Genomic DNA, 16,386 nt, shown 5'->3' with positions numbered 1-16,386 from the left:
ATTTTATACCTGGGCCTTCCCAATCTCCACCTTCATACTCCGAGTTTGAGCGGGGACAACCGAACACCTTCAACCTTCCTCCAGAGATGCCTGATGTCATCTTGACAGCCAGGAGTTCCTTGACACAAACTGTATATGCCTGTCATTGGAACAAATTTTGTGGTTTGGTGCGACCCATGCCAGAAACCGCCCCCCTCCTCCAAGCCAAGTTAGCTGATATTTTGTTTATTTAATTGCTATCCTGGATGAGCCCTGCTCTGGGCACAGATGTCTTTTTGCAGTAGCCCGATCAGCTTTCTTTATTTAAGTCTCCAGTTGTTACGTGATTTTTTAAATGGTTGCATCATTTATTTCCTCCCTCTCCCTTTGTCATGCCACAGTGAGGCTGTGAGAAGCTGACCTGGTATATGATGTCTACTATGTAAGTGGGCACCCTGCACCAGTCCAGACAACCCTTATGGTGATTTAAGAGGTCTTAGACAACCTTAGAAAGCTCTCTAAGTGGTAGCTGTATAGAGCAGCCTTCATGCTTAGTCTAGAAGAAGTGTAAAGCACCTTGTTTTACTAGAATGCAGTATTATAGTATAGATTAAGTGAAAAGAACCACACCAAGTATTTATAAAAATATGTATTATATAATGCTCTCTAATACGTTGAAGTATTTCCAACACAGAGATAAATACAATGCACACAATACTTTAGCAAGAAATACAGTAAATAGCACGATATACACAGTGGGCTCCAGAGGAGGACCAAACCATATATTAAGAAAGTGGTATAAGAACCACAACTCAGGTCAGGACGATGTTGAGGGGACGCAGAATTCCTAGGGGCAGACAGAAACACCCAAGGTAAGTAGATTGGGACCCCTTGGAGAGCGTGTGCAGTCTATGTGCAAGTCGCAGTCGGATTTTTCAAGATTAAGGACCCTTCCCAGTGTACCTTGAAGAAGACAGAAGGTTGGAGAGCCACCCCACCTGTGGATACCCTAGTACCTATGTTACCTACACCAGGGAAGCCGGGTGCATATGTGTGAAGTGGAGTCAGAAACCGCAGTCTAACCCGAAGGGGGGCTTCAGGAAAGTGCCGCTGTGGAAGAAGGAAGAAGTGTCTGATGAATCAAAAGATGGATTCTTGATGAAAGGTGCCTGCAAGCAGAGGGGACAGAGTCTATGTCACTCTGGGGGTGACTAGAAGACTTGGAAGATGAATGCCGTCCCATGTCGGGTGTTGCAGGGTGGATGACGAGGACCTTGACTCTGCAGCTGTGAGGAGCAGGCTTCCACCTGTGTTGCAGAGCCTTACGGGGTCCGGAGGAGCTCAGGATCAGCAGACCAGTCAACTTAGTTGCAGTGCCTGTTAGGGACTCCTTCACTCCAAGGGAGATTCCTTCAACTGTCTTTGATGCTTCACAGGCCTTGGAAGGTTCATGTATGATGCACAAGCACAGATGATGCAGCAGACTGGAGGGGAGATGAAGTCAGGCCCAAACAAAGTCCAGCGAAGTCCAGAGTACCCAGAGGGTAGAAGTAGAACTGGAGTCTGATCTGAATCTTATCCCACGACGAATCTAGGGACCTACACCCAGGTAAACCCTTAAGTACGCTAGGTAAAGGGTTGGGAAGATTATGGGGACCTTCCCAGGGGATGGTGTGGACAGGGGGGAGGTTACTCCCATGTCCTTTGTTCTGTTTCGCGTCAGAGCTAGAGCCAATGGCTCCCAGAACTGGTTTAAACTGGACTATGCACGGGGACACCAAGTGTGCTCCTCATGCAGACTTTCTGGCACTGACAAGTGCACCCACCTGGTCCCAATACACTAAATCCAGTCTGAGAGGTGGCCACACTTCCCTGTGACAGGATGCCTATTGTTCCACCTTCCTCCGCTCATGCTTGGCTCAGCAGCAGAAGGGCAGAAATGTGTCTCTGGTCGGCAGCAACCATTTTGTGCTTTCCAGATCTAGAAGGTTGGCACCGGGAACACTGAGAGCCTAACGGAGGGCTCTTCCAAATGGTCATTGCGTGATTACGCTTTGCCCCTCTATGTTGCATATGGCTGCTTCACTCACAACCCGGGAGAATGGACTCCGTAGGCTGCAGGGGTGTCCTGCTCATGCAGGGGCATTTCTCACTTAGAACCAAGCACCCTGCCTTCAGGATTGCAAAGGACTGCTATAGGGGCGACTTATAGGTTTTAAGTGCAGTGACCCTTAGATATAGGAATCCTATATCTTAAGTAAGTGGTGCAAGCTCCAACGTACACAGGCTGCAATAGCAGGCCTGTAGTTCCCCTTTGCATGGTCTCTTATGGGTAGAATAATGCATGCTTCAGCCCATGGGAGAAATCTGGGGTACCCATGCCCAGGGTACCTTAGTACCATTTACTAAGGACTGATAAGGGTACCCCAGTATCCAATCTGGGATGTACCCAAGTACTGAACACAACTCTTTTGGGAGAAAGCAGATAGGCTGGAGTCCTGATTAGCAGGATCCCACTCAGGCTAGTCAAAAACCAGCATAGTACCAGGCAAAACGTGGGGGTAACAATGCAGAAGGATCCTACCTTCCTAAAGAGACTTTAGCTTGGTCCTCACTTTCCTGGTATGAATTCCATTTGAGTCGCTTTACTGCTGTTCATTGAGGCTACTCTGCCTCAAGACAGTGTTTCGTGTTGCAATACCATCGGTGCGGCTTGTGGGTGAGCTTTAAGCTCTCTGTGTTAACCTGCCATATACCACTTTCTTCCCAAACTACGTAGTTTTGCGGACACTGGCATCTCGCTTGCCTATGGTTGTGACACTGTTCCACGTCGATCAATACAACACCTTGCTGGCTTTCTACAATCTGCCTCACCCCTCTAAGGAGTAGGATAGACTCAATAGTTTGGGCTCTAAGAAAGCACTGAGCTTCGCATATAGATCATACCAAGGATCACTGGATAGACAACCAGTTCTTTGTGGGGTTTGTTTGAGCAAAAAAAAGGCAAGGCTGTGCAGAAGAGAACCATCTCCCAATGGACCGTGCTCTGCTCTAACTTCTGCTACTCCTTAGCTCAAAAGCAGACTCTGGAAGGAGGGCATGCTCATTCTACCAGGGCCAAAGCCCCTACCACTGTGTTAGCACATGGAGTCCCTGTCCTAGACATCTCCTACGCGGCTACGTCAGTGTCCCTACATATGCCCACAAAGCACTATTGTCTGGATGGTCCGGTTCACCGCGAAGGGCAATAAGGTACTTACCTTCGGTAACGCTCCTTCTGGTACAGCCTCTGTCTAGCTCAGATTGTTTATTGATCCTTTCTGTTCTATGAGTGGATTCTGTCCGTAATAATGTCCCAAGTTTAGGAATCTGCACACTAGACATACCAGGCTCTATGTCTGGGGGCGCGGACAGGCTTGAAAGCAACTGACATCCACATACGGGAGTGGCACCCATATAGGCCCCACACACCATTTCCAGAGCGGCAACAGTGCGGAGCTACCTAGTGGTGTAAAGAGGTACTGCTGAAAGGTTTCCAGATCCAGTCTGACAACTGGAGAATATTCAGAAGATGGGGACTCTGCAGCTAGATAAGAGTCTCTACCAGAAACAGCGTTACGGGAGGTAAGTAACTTGTTCTTTAAGTAAAGAGTAATGTGTTATGTCACTTGAATTCTCATGACTTCTGTAAGCAAAATTCATTTGAGATTATTTTCTAAAGGATTTTAGAAGTGCAAGACTTTAATGTGTAAGCCTCAATGTTGCACAGTTAGGACACCTCCTGATGCACGTACTATTTTATTTGGCGTCATATTTGGTTGTATTTTACTATCTGTTGGGCCCATCCCATTATTTGAAGCATAAAGAGAGATTGCCAGCCTTAACCCCTCTTCCTTTTTTTTTATCTTGTCAGGAGTCGCCGTGGCTATGATTGAGGATAAAGCCATTGCTGCCATAGTTGGGAGCCCCCCAGTGGCAGAAGGAGGTGGTGACTGAGGTGCAGAACGTGGGAGGATCTTTGCCTTGGGCGCCCCTCAGAGGACAAAGTGAAACTCTCATCTACCGTTAACAAGCACTCGGACTTGTGCATGTTTAGTGCAATAGCCCAGCCCCTCGTTTACTCATGTCTGTAATATTCTGGTGTTGTCTGGCAGATGTTCTGCTGTAAAATCTTTTGCTTGTTTGGCACACAATGGACATTCTCACTTGGTTACAGTTTGGTTGAGGTTGTGGGAACCTCTTCAACCTGTAGATGACTTGAAGCAAGTTGGGGGGTACCATACCTCACTCGAAGGCTTCTCCTAAACCATCAGTGCCCCTTTCTCTTGCCGCAGAGACATCTTCGCACCCTCACTCAGCTGGGAGGAGACATGCCATGCTTTGCCTCCACTCTGGTAGATTGGCATTCGCATGCAGTGTCATGAGTTATCTCAGATGGCAGTCTGCCTCAATGCGTGGTGGTGGCAGGACGCCCACTGCTAGTATACATTCTCATCCTCCAGTCACTATCCCGGGATAGGTCTCTGAGAAATGCTGCTCCACACCTCCCTTTCCCTGGGGACTTAGGTTTGTGTATATTTGCTTCGCATATGAGCAGGGAGCAGCTTCTGTCCAGGACCTGGTATTCGAAATACAAACCGTGCAGAAGAGCAGAGTGTTGGTGTCCGCTCCTTTTAATCGTGGCTTAGCTGGTTCTTTTTATGTCAAAGAAAAATATCCATGCCAATGAAGTTTACACTAGTCGTGTCCTTTCCTAGATTTTATAAAGTAAAATAAAGGTTCTGTTGTGTGTTCATTTCTTCTCTCCAGGCGTGGGCGCCTGGGCAGTGCTTCATTTGATGGGTCCTGTGGGTACTAACGTGATCTGCGGCTACAGTCGTGACAAAGTGGTGTTAAAGTGTGTGGTGTTTGTGTGGTGCGAGAGGACCCCATGGTATTATCCCGGTTGTTGATGTATTATTGCTTTTCCAAGAAAAGGCAGCCCAACTCCAGCCCAACACGACCTCTGATGAAGATTACAAAACACCAGATCCGCAGAGTAAGCGGCCATTCCTTAGGAGAGCTTTAGAGCAGCATTTCATTGTAGGTGCGCGTATATTGTTTCGGGTATCCTTTACCCTTCCCTGATATTCAAAGGCAGGGGTCTTTCCCCTCTGTTCTTAAATACCTCGTGTGTTCCACAGGATGTGATCTCCCTGCTTAGCGCCCTATGTGAACTTGCCTATGTAATGTGGCACGAAATGCCATCTTTAGGTGTATGTATTCCTGTCTGATTTTAGTCGTTCTGTTCTCAGCGCCATTCCACAACTGTAGTTTAGCTTCGAGTCGCACAGATAGTTTGGGGAATTAATCTTTTCAAATCTTTTATTTTTTTTTCCTGCCTTCCTTACTTTTACTCTTGCAAACTGTTTCGTGGCTGTTGGTACATGGCCTGAGTGTGCTGATTTCAGTGGTTTCTAGCATGGTTTCTTTCTTATTCTTTGAAAATTTAATTTCCATCACACGCTTTATATGTCAACTTTCTTTTGAATGAGTTGGTGTATAGCAGTGAACAAGTCACATCAGATGTCTATAAAAGGGTATTGAAAAACTGGACAGGAGACATTCAGGGTTTGTTGTATTACTTGAACGATGCAAGTGTGTTTTGATACAGATTAGAAGAATCTATCACACTTGCGAATATTATTACAAAGACTATGGATATCGCTTTATCAGGAAAAGATCACATAGGAAATCTACTACATAAACTCTTTGATCACTAAATGCAATATAGATTCGCAGGTAGACTCATTGTAAACACGCATGGATTTAGCATAGACTACTTTTTATTACAATATCGGGTGCTACGTCTCTATGTAGATAGAGGTACAAGTGTAGCCTGCCCCAGACTTCAGTCACTTGTGATCTGCTGACCATTATAGTTGCAGCTTTCGACTAATGTGAGCTGGAGAACTGCACAACAGCTACATTCCAGTGCTCTGCTCTGCTTCAGTGTTCTCTTTTTGAAGTTGTACCCCACATGCTCAGTAAAGACAATCGCAGATTGCTTGGCTTTCATTTAGAAGAGCATGGCTAGAAAATATATTGCTGGTTCTGCTCAATAGATCCACGTATGTGCACACGCTTTTTCAAAGTCTCTGGGGCAGAATTCCCAGATGAAGGGAATGCTTTCCTGGCTGCTAGTAACTAAGTGTGAATGTTACTCACCTGCTAACCCAGCTCACTTGCTTTGCTGCAATAGTTCTCATGTATGCCTCCACTTTCCAAGCCTCCTGATCACCTCTTGCCCGAGGGGAGCTAAAGCCATCTCCACAAACTCGGAGCCACTAGCTGATGGGAGCCCCATTGGCGAGTCCCACCCCTCCTGTCAGCCCAAAACGCAAAATCCGCTCCTATTTTTGCCACTCTTTTTGTCACAACTGTGGTTTCAGCCTCCTTTGTACCTTTTTGAAAGGTTTTTTCTTTGATGTTGTAAGTGAAGTGCATTGTATTTTAAGTGGCTAGTGCTCTTATTCTTTCCTCAATTGTGTATGTAACTGCAAATTCCTTTCCCAGTCTGCAAAAGTGACACCAACACAGAATGCAACACAACATTGTATTAATTTATCTCTTTGGATATAATGATGTAAAACTTTTTATTGTATTTTGATCCAAAGCTATTCTGAAATATGTATACATATCTGGATTACTGCAGCTGATTGGTTGCAATAAAAGAAGAACAGATAAATGCACTCGGGTGATTTTATTGTGGATTTCTGTGAAATATATATGCCTACTCAGTGTCTCCTAGTTGGAAAGACTGTTGGTTGTCTTTAATTGCTATTCGTTCAACTTCATACAAGGCCCAGTGCGGTATCGTCATCAATGTTCGTGCTTATAAAGTTTTCATCTGAGCATAGAAGATAAGAATGCTTAATGGTACCTCCATCCCCAGAGGAGCCACATGAGGAATCCCTCAAGGCTCTCAATCATTTACTTAAGGCTGCTTGTGACCACCAAATACAAAATGCCTAAGATTTTATTCTCACACCGAAGAACCATTTCTGAAGGATAATTCTAACTGCAGATTTCTCACCTTGTAAATAATCCCCGTGGCCATACTGGATTCAGAAACTTTCAGAATATGTCTCCTGCGCACTGCTTGGTGGCATTGTGTGGCTCTGTGCCTACATCGTTTCACTCCAGCAGAGCCGCATTTAAGGGCTACCGCTTTGAGCTGATATCAGTTCTTTTTTTTCTGCTCCTCCAGAGGTGGATATTGAGCTTTTCCCTGGTCTTTGACCAGACTTTGTCAAAATGTATCCATTGTGCAAGCCAACAGTTCAAGCCTTGCAGGGACTTTTGCAAACAAATGTCTGTGACTGACCTATTTGTGGTGCCTGGGGTCAGACCACGACTCCATAGCCTGTGGCAACTACACCCAGATGTTCCCAAAAGCTCTACGGGAAGGCCGAGCCAAACTATATGTTGCCAACCATAAGAAGACTTCGTACTGCGACCGGTCAGTGTCAAAAGGAAGTTCTCATTCCCCCTCCCAAAGTCATTCCAGCGACAGGTCCTCTCTCTGCCGAAGTTTTTGGGTAAGTTGAAGAAGAAACATAATAAATCCAAACAGTAAATGGCCCTTTCCTGTCAATCTCGAATACCAAAGAGGGCGTGAGGACGTCAACCTGCCATTCAGTCTCATTCCAATCTCTATCAGAGATGATTCCATTTGTTGTCCTGATGCATCCTGACTTTCCAGGTCCTTCGGCAACATTGCAGCAAGTTGAAGCCTTCAAGAAGTCTATGCTGCAACTCTTCGGCACTGTACCAGCTCCCCCTGGTGTGCCTTCGGGTGCCAAGGAACCACAGGGGCCTCCAGTCAGATGGTCTCCAGTTAGACTTCCACCAGCAGGTCTGTCTTCTGCGTCATCTGTGCCCCTTAGCCCCACATCAGATTGAGCACCAACCCCAGTGCCAGTTTCAGCCCCAGTACTATTCCCTACACCTACTCCGATCGATTTAACGCGGACTCCCTCAACACTTGTAGCCTATAGTGCTATCCTACTCCTAAGTGAATCCACCATGCCCTAGATGGAAGTATCACCTGGCACCATCCTGCGCAACCAGTTGGCAATCCCACTGAATCTGACACCTTGTCATTACCACATGATAGGGTCCAGACTTTACATAATTCATCTGAAAGAGGCAATTAGTTATGGATTCCTCACCGTAGAATTACCCCCAGGCGTCAGACTGGATCCGGAGAATTTTTTCTTCAGCAGTACCCTTGCGCTATAGGTGGTGTCGGTCGACTCCGCGTTGTGGTCACCGGAATGACGTTGCGGTATCATTTAGACGCCGCCATCACGCGCTGACGTCAGTTCTTTCTTTTTCCACACCAGCCAGCGCATATCCGGAGACAGCAGTACCTCAAGTCACTTTTTGACTCCGTTTTTGTGACTTTTGTCAACACCTTTTTTGAGTCGATTGATGCCTGGCGCACGAAGGGATGTCACGACGGACCGTCTTCAAGGCTTGTGACTCTTGTCTCAAATTGATGTCGGTCACGGACCCGCCCCTCGTGTACCTTTGGTGCCTGGGGCAAGACCACGACTCGGAGTCGTGCTCCGACTGCCGGGCCATAAACATGAAGTCTTTGCGGGAGCGGTCTCGAAAGCTTCTCAAGGCCTGGCAGTCCACTCCACACCATTCAAGGTCCCAGTCAAGAGGGAGGTCGCGGGACCGGTTGCAGTGCCACCACCACCACTCGTCATCAAAGTCTTGGGGTAAGTCGAAGCACAAGAAGAAGGCAAAGAAGCATTGCCGCTGTTCGCATTCTCCCCGTCCGTCGGCCAACGTGGGAAGCAGAAGGCAGTCCAACTCCGACGACGGAGCCTTTTTGGTCGTCTCTGGCCTTCCCTCCCTTTCCGGGACCGACCCCTGCCCAGCTTCGAAGCTTTTAGGAAGCCTTGCACTCTTTAGGCAGCCCGATTCCACCAGCGTGCCCTCTGGCCCCGCGGACTTGGTTGGGGGCTCTAGGCCTTCGATGCTGGTGGCTTCAGCTCCGGCGCTGCAGGGTCCCCAAGGATCCAGGCCTGGATCCGGATCAGCGCTGGTCGACCTCGTAACAACTCCTCCGGCACCGAATCCAGTGACAACACCCATGCCGCCTCCGACGACGGTTGTGTCCCCAGCCGGCGACGGCCCCGGCCTCTCCTCGTTAAGGACACGGAGCCGGACCAACGTCGTCCGACGCGGGGATGGTGCCGACCAGTACGTTTTTATCCCTGTTCTCCACTGATATTTCCTACCACCCTGAGTGGCTACTAGGAGAGGGTTAGGAAGACTGGGAGGTGTCTGTGGACCAGTTAAAGGAACCAGACTGGAGAGAAGATTTGTGTGACGCCAGTGGTCTGGACATCTCCCCAGACCTTGGCATGCTTTCTCCCCCTACCGTGGCTACGGAGGAGGGTGCGTCTTACTCCTGACTTGTGCAGAAGCGGTCGCTCCCCACGCTCCCGGGTGAACTCGGTATCGTAGCGCTATACTGCACATCGCTTCCAGAATTAATTGTGCCTGATTGTGCTCGCATTGCTTATATAATTAATTGTGCCTGCCCATATTTGCTCGCATTGCTTATATAATTAATCGTGCCTGCCCATATTTGCTCGCATTGATGATATAATTAATTGTGCCTGCCCATATTTGCTCGCATTGCTTGTATCGGTATTTTGTGCCTGATTGTGCCGGTGCCACTGCCCATATTCTTACTATTGCCAGATAGCCCCTATCTCGTCCGGTATCGCTTTTGTTTCTGCTGCCATTTTGTTGTTGTGCCTCCCAGCCCGTCTCTCCACCCCGCTCCCACCTCCCAGCTGCTCCTCCCTCGCTCCGCCCCCTTCACTATCCACTTATGTCAGAGCAACATACGCGCAGCGTTAACGCGCTGCGAACGCGCCCCATGCGCGCCGAAGGTGCGCCTAAGGTAAGCCCGTCTACGCCTGTCCGCGCCTGGACCGCGCCCAGCGCCAGACCCCCTGGTCCCCACAAAATCCACTCCACCTGCATAACGTACGATGCCGCAACCCTCTCCGCACTCAACACAGGACGCCTCCCAGACTGCCACCAAGCCACCCCAGGACACACCCATGGACCCTTCACCTGCCACTCCTGCAAGTTCGACTGCATCAGGACCCACACTAAACACACAAACGCCAAACAGAGCTCCGACACTAACCACCTGAAGTGCATCCTGCTAAACACCCGCTCGGTCCACAAACACGCCACCGAACTTTGGAACCTACTAGACACCACATCTCCGGACATCGCCTTTCTTACAGAAACATGGATGAACGCCTCATCAGCACCCGACATCGCCATAGCCTTCCCGGACGGCTACAAGATCATCCGAAAGGACCGCATCAACCAAACAGGAGGAGGCATCGCCATCGTACATAAGAACACCATCCACATCACGACCAGCTCCGACCACAACCTCGCAACCTCCGAACACCTTCACTTCCAAATTCACACCGACCCTAAGACCACACTCAGAGGCACCCTCATCTATAGACCACCAGGACCACGCAAACAATTCAACGAAGACATCACAGACTTCATCAGCCCACACGCCCTTCCCTCCGAAGAATACATTCTACTAGGAGACCTCAACTTCCACCTGGAGAAAAACAACAACAACAACACCACCACCACCCTTCTGGACAACCTCGCCAATCTCGGACACAAACAACTGGTAAACACCCCCACCCACCACGCCGGACACACGCTCGACCCAATCTTCTCCTCCAGCAAGCTCGTCTCCTTCAATCACGTCACAGAACTCCATTGGACGGACCACAGTTGCGTCCACTTCAACTACCGAAAGACTACGACCCACCACCACCCACAACCAATGCCCCGTTGTAGGAAGGTAGATCCCTGACTATGGTTGCCCCCAACTTTTTGCCTGGTGTTTTGCTGGTTTTCTGACTTAGTTGACCTGGGGCCCTGCTATTCAGGGCCCCAGGCCTACTGCTCTCTCTGTAAAATGGATTCCATGTACCTTAGGTACATATCTAAATTGGATACTGAGTCACCTTATCAGTCCCTGTACAGTGTACCTTAGGTACCCAGGGCATAGGTGTACCCAGGGCCTACCAGGGGCTGCAGTATGTATTATGCCACCCATGGCTGGCCATCCAAATCTGACACAACTGGCTGCACGACAGCTGGGGCAAGGCGGTGTACTCACCCTTTGCTTTAGATATAGTATACCTATATCTAACCCTAAAAATGGACACACAGATCTCCTATCAGTCACTCCTATGGCAGGCCTTAACAATCCTGAAGGCAGAGTGCTTGGAATCGTGTGAGATGGTGCTCTGGCATGAGCTGAGCCTGTCTGCGGCCTTCGGGATCCATCCCTTAGCCGTTTCCATGATATCGCATACCATATACTCTTAAGTGCATTATAATCCTCGCGGTTATTTGCCAACTCTGGTATCGCTTTATCAAAACATGTCGAGTAAGGTGTCATACGAATTGGAATACTAACCCCTCGCCAATTCTGGCGACGGGGTTAGCATTCCACCCTTCTAGAGGGACACGACATGTATGTAACCCCTAACCCCGGTTAAAATCAGACAGAGCCTTAGCATCCACAAAATGGATGCTGCCACCGAGACACAAGTCTGCCCTCCTGCTGCTGGGAGTCCTCCCAGAGCAGGAGATAAGGACAAAGGGTTTCCTGCCAGGGGCGGTGCCAGCACCGTCCCAGACAGGGTTTGTGTATTGTAGGTAGGCAGGGCTTCAGAGGAAGGTGACTGCACGTGGCACCCCGGTGCTCACTGTGCATAGGCTGGCTAGAACCAGTTCCAGGGTCACTCCAGACCCTGTGCTTGGGAAAAGCCCGCCAAGGAAGTGGGTGTAACCACCCCCCTCCTAGTCCCACCCCTAGGGCAGGACTTAGTCGCGTGCCAGCCCCTTTTTACAGGATAAAGGTAGGAACTGGCCCCCTTCCAGATCAGATCATCTTTGAATCCTGAAACTACTTTCCACGAAAGGAACTCAAGACTTCTTCCTAAGATTTCTCCCTTGTGACTAAGGAGTAGTCACCCTGCATCCGCAGGCACCATCTTAAGAACACTGCGGTCTGCTGCAAGTCTCTCCTCCGGATCAAGACTGCCCAGCTCGACGAGAACCGGCTTCCCTGGCACCCTGGCACCTCTGACCTCTACCTACATCATCAGTCACGCTGAGATTCGTGGGTGTGACGAGACCTCGAGGGACCGGCCATCTTCAAGACTGCACGACTTCTTTCCAGCAAGCCCGCCGAGTAATTTCCTGGTGAGTGCTATGGGGTCCGAGAAGCCCAGACCCTGAGCAGCTCCAGCACCGAAGTGCAGCCTCCCAGCATCTCCACGATCTGCGTGGGGCCCTTCTGCTTTTTGATGCTCACCGCGTTGTTTGGCTACTAGCCCGCTGGCTTGTGGCCTTCTGAACGACGCCCGACGACATTTCTGCTGCTGGTCTGGTTGCTCCAGGCTGGCCCTTGCTCCCTTCCAAAAGAGGAGCACCCCGGACCCTCCTGGTCCACTCAAGACGCCATTTTGAGTCCACCGCGTTGGCTTGAATTAGCCAAGGCTTGTTGCCCAATCCTGGGTAACTTCGACGCCGACAGCTTCATCCATCGTGGGACAGCTCGCCTCTCCATCCTGGTTGCCGACAACGCCTCCTGGTCCGTGAGATCTGCAGAGTCAGCGTCGCCCACTCACCTAGTCGAGGTGACTTCGCCCGGTGCCATCCTGGTGCCCCCCTTAATCACTGGCTAGTGATTCAAGAACTTGGTCCCCTCTGCTTTCAGGTTTTCTTCTTCCTTGATCCAGGCTTGGATCCATCGAACTTTCCTTCCCTGGTCGCCTGCCAGCAACTTCCTTCTTCCAGGCTCCTGGTCCGGCAACAAGATTCCCGATGTCTTTTCAGACCTATGCAGCTGCAGCCCCTGGGCTAGGTAACTTCGGCACTTCGGTGTCCCAGCATAGCCTCACTATCCTAGGGTCAGGATCCACTGTCGTTTTCTTCCTACCAGGTCGGGTTCGCCCGTGAACACTAACTTTGCCTTTACTAGCTTCCATAGACTTTGTCCCGCATCCCGCGTGAGAGTGCACACTCTGCACCCGAGTTCCCTAGGTCTCCTAGAAGTAATCTAACGATTCTATAGTCAAGTCCTAGCGAGTCCAAAGCCTATTAGTACTGTACTTACCTGCTAGTAATTTCGCATTCCACTTTTAAAGTATATGGTTTTTCGTGCCCCTCGGGCATTTGTGTATAACGTGCTAACTTAAGTATTTTCGTAAGAGTTTTGTTGTGTGCCTAGCACCCTGTCCTCATAAAGAGTACAGGGTTGTTGTGATTCTAATAAATACATTGTTTATTTTCATAACACTTGTGTGGTGTCCTTTCACTGGGTGTTCAAGGGGTAATGTGATGGTAAAACAGCTGGCTTAACACGCCCTCTAGAGTCTTAGCCTTAGACTGCTCGTATCCATGCTACTAGGATAGCTGGTCTATAAGGTTGACTTACAACCAATCATCAATAAGGGTTGTTTGGACTGATATATAGTGATCACTAGAATAGTGAACACTGCACATCAGGCCAACTTCTCACATTGGTGAGCAGCGGTTGGGATTTGAGCTTGCTGTTGTTTTACCACACATGCCCTAAGAATATCTTGTGAAAGATCACATAAGTACTAAAGGTACATATAACTTAGCTTAGAATACTCTGAGTTCTACTGAACCAGCTGTTGTAGCTCCTAGGGCCTAGCACACCCTAAACTACAACTCTAGCAAGGGATCAGTAGGCAAACATATAGTGTAGGTAAGTGCACCACTTACACCTCACTAGAAAAGCATGTCTACCCAGGGAGATTCTACTGAGACTCCCCTGGTCAGTGTTGACCCTCCACAGGTCACTTCAAGATATGCAGCTCTCAGTTTCCAGGAGATGAGACAGATCTGTGTCTCCAGAAAACTGAAGCAGGGGTCTAACCCCACCATTCCCTTTCTGATAGGTCTCTTAGAGACATATGATGCCAGAAAGCTTTCTCAGTTACATGAGAACATGCCAGCCTTAGAGGGAACCTCTGGGGATCCAGATCTCCCCAACATTGCTACTGCAGTTGAGGAGGAGGATCAAGAGGAACTCTCTGGGGATGAGGTAGACAAAGGTCTTGAGGTAGTCAGAAGGCTAACCAGGGCCAACTTAGACTTACTTGGGCTAGGATCTGGGGGACCCCCAGTACTAACCCGAAGTGGGCCTAACCTTGGAGTTAGGAGAGATAGATCTCTTTCTAGGGACTCCAATAGATCTCTGCACTCTAATGCCTCTTCTCAGGGGAGAAGGAATCCTCCACAGAGGAGATTTACTTCCCCTCAGAGAAGGGATCATGAAGCTAGGATGAGACAAGCTGAACTGAGGATTGAAAGGGAAGAAATTGCCCTGGCCAAAGAGAAGCTTGCCCTGGCAAGAGAGCAGCAGATGAGTGGGTTAGCTCCCACTGGTGGCAGCAATCTCCCAAGAGATAGAGAGAAGGGTTTAGATACTAAACACCTGACTAAGATAGTGCCCCCCTTTAAGCAAGGGGATGATATCCAGAAATGGATGGCTGCTCTGGAGAGGGCCTGCACTGTGCAGTGCATTCCCCAGAGTCAGTGGGCAGCTATACTGTGGCTCTCCTTTGATGGTAAAGGTAGAGATAAGCTCCTCACTACAAGAGTGGAGGATGCTAACAATTACCAGGTCCTGAAGAATACACTGGTTGATGGGTTTGGTTTAACCACTGAACAGTACAGGTTGCTGTTCAGAGACACCCAGAAAACTCAGTCTCAGGACTGGTCTGACTTTGTGGATTGTGCCACTAAGGCTTTGGAGGGCTGGTTGCTGGGTAGCAAGGTTACTGACTTCAAAGGATTATATAATCTTATTATGAGAGAGCAAGTCTTAAATAATTGTCAGAACCAGTTATTACACCAGCACCTGGTAGACTCTGATCTGACCTCTCCACAAGAATTGGGTAAGAGGGCAGACAAATGGGTCAGAACCAGGATTAGGCCCAAGAACCAAGGTGGTGACCAGAAAAAGGAATCAACCAAGCCTCAAGAGAAGGGTGGGAATAAATCTCCAGATCAAACCACATCAGGGCCCCAAAAATCCTCTGAGGGGGGTGGGTCCCAGAATCCTTCCAACAACCAGAAGAAACCTTATTGTTATCCCTGTAAACAGGTGGGACATTTGAAAACTGACAGCAGTTGCCCAAAGAATAACAATAAGGAGAACATACCCCCAAGTAACATTCCCAAACCTCCTGTTACTACTAGTAGTAATCCCCCAGGTGGTGGGAGTGCCCCCAAGAATTTGGGTGCATTTACTTTGGGAGTTCCTGGGGACTCTGGCCTAACCAGGTCCCCAAACTTAGATACTCTTGTCTGTGAGACTGGCATGGGGTTTGCCAACGTCACAACTTGTCCCAACACTTTGGGCAAGTACAGACAGGAGCCCCTCATCAATGGTATAAAAGTTGAGGCCTATAGAGATACAGGGGCTAGCATCACTATGGTGACTGAGAGTCTAGTCCCCTCAAGGCAACTTTTACCTGGTGCCACATACCAGGTGGTAAACATTGATGGAGTGAAGAAAACTCATCCCATGGCAGTAGTAAATCTCAGCTGGGGAAGTGTCACTGGCCCCAAGAGAGTGGCAGTGACATCCAACTTGCCTGTAGATTGCCTACTGGGGAATGATTTAGAGACCTCAGCCTGGGCTGAGGTAGAGCAAGAAACCCATTCTAGAATGGTAAACCCCCATGGTAAGGTTAGTGGGGCAGTGTTAGTCACAGCCCCAGTCCAAGATGTCCTCCCTGAACAGGTCAGGAGGGTTGTGCCAGTCACAACCCAAACTCAGACAACTCCCTTCCCAGAACAGGTTGTCAAGGCTGTCATGGTAACAGCCCACACCCAAACTGAGCCCCCTCCTGAAAAGGTTGGGAGAGTTGTGATGGCCACAGCTCAAACTCAGACAGATGATAGTGTTGTGAAGCCTGAAACTATGGATCACTCCACTCAGACAGAGAGCATTGAGGAGGAAGAGAAATCTCCCTCCCACCAGACTTTAGGAAAAGATCAGCCTCCTCAGGGAACTGATCTGACCCCTTGTGAAGAAACTGCCACAGAGGTAGTCAGGCCTAGCCTGGCAGAACCCCTGATGTCAGTGGACCCTTCCAAGGTGGGACCCAGTCTGGAGCAGGTAACCTGCCCCTCTCTACCCTGCCTCAGTCAGCCCAGGGCTGTAGAGGTCAGGGAGGCCAGTGGTGGACCCCAAGGGGCCCCCTGTCCAAAAGAATTTCCCAATCAGCAGATTAAGGG

At 49.2% G+C, this 16,386-nt stretch overlaps 1 protein-coding gene across 1 annotated transcript in view; it reads left to right on the top strand.

The window, feature by feature from the left end:
• Positions 1-6,710, top strand: part of NSF (N-ethylmaleimide sensitive factor, vesicle fusing ATPase) — a 657,569-nt gene extending 650,859 nt beyond the window's left edge. The window contains exon 21 of the mRNA XM_078645103.1: positions 3,893-6,710. Coding sequence (XP_078501229.1) covers positions 3,893-3,914 — 22 coding nt within the window. The 3' untranslated portion in view covers positions 3,915-6,710. The remainder of the gene's footprint in view (positions 1-3,892) is intronic.
• Positions 6,711-16,386: the final 9,676 nt, after the last annotated feature.

The sequence above is a fragment of the Lissotriton helveticus genome, chromosome 5_1 (assembly GCF_964261635.1).
Source record: "Lissotriton helveticus chromosome 5_1, aLisHel1.1, whole genome shotgun sequence".
NCBI classification, from domain to species: domain Eukaryota; kingdom Metazoa; phylum Chordata; class Amphibia; order Caudata; family Salamandridae; genus Lissotriton; species Lissotriton helveticus.
Note: the sequence above shows the minus strand (reverse complement) of the source record. Positions and strands in the feature narration are given on the sequence as shown.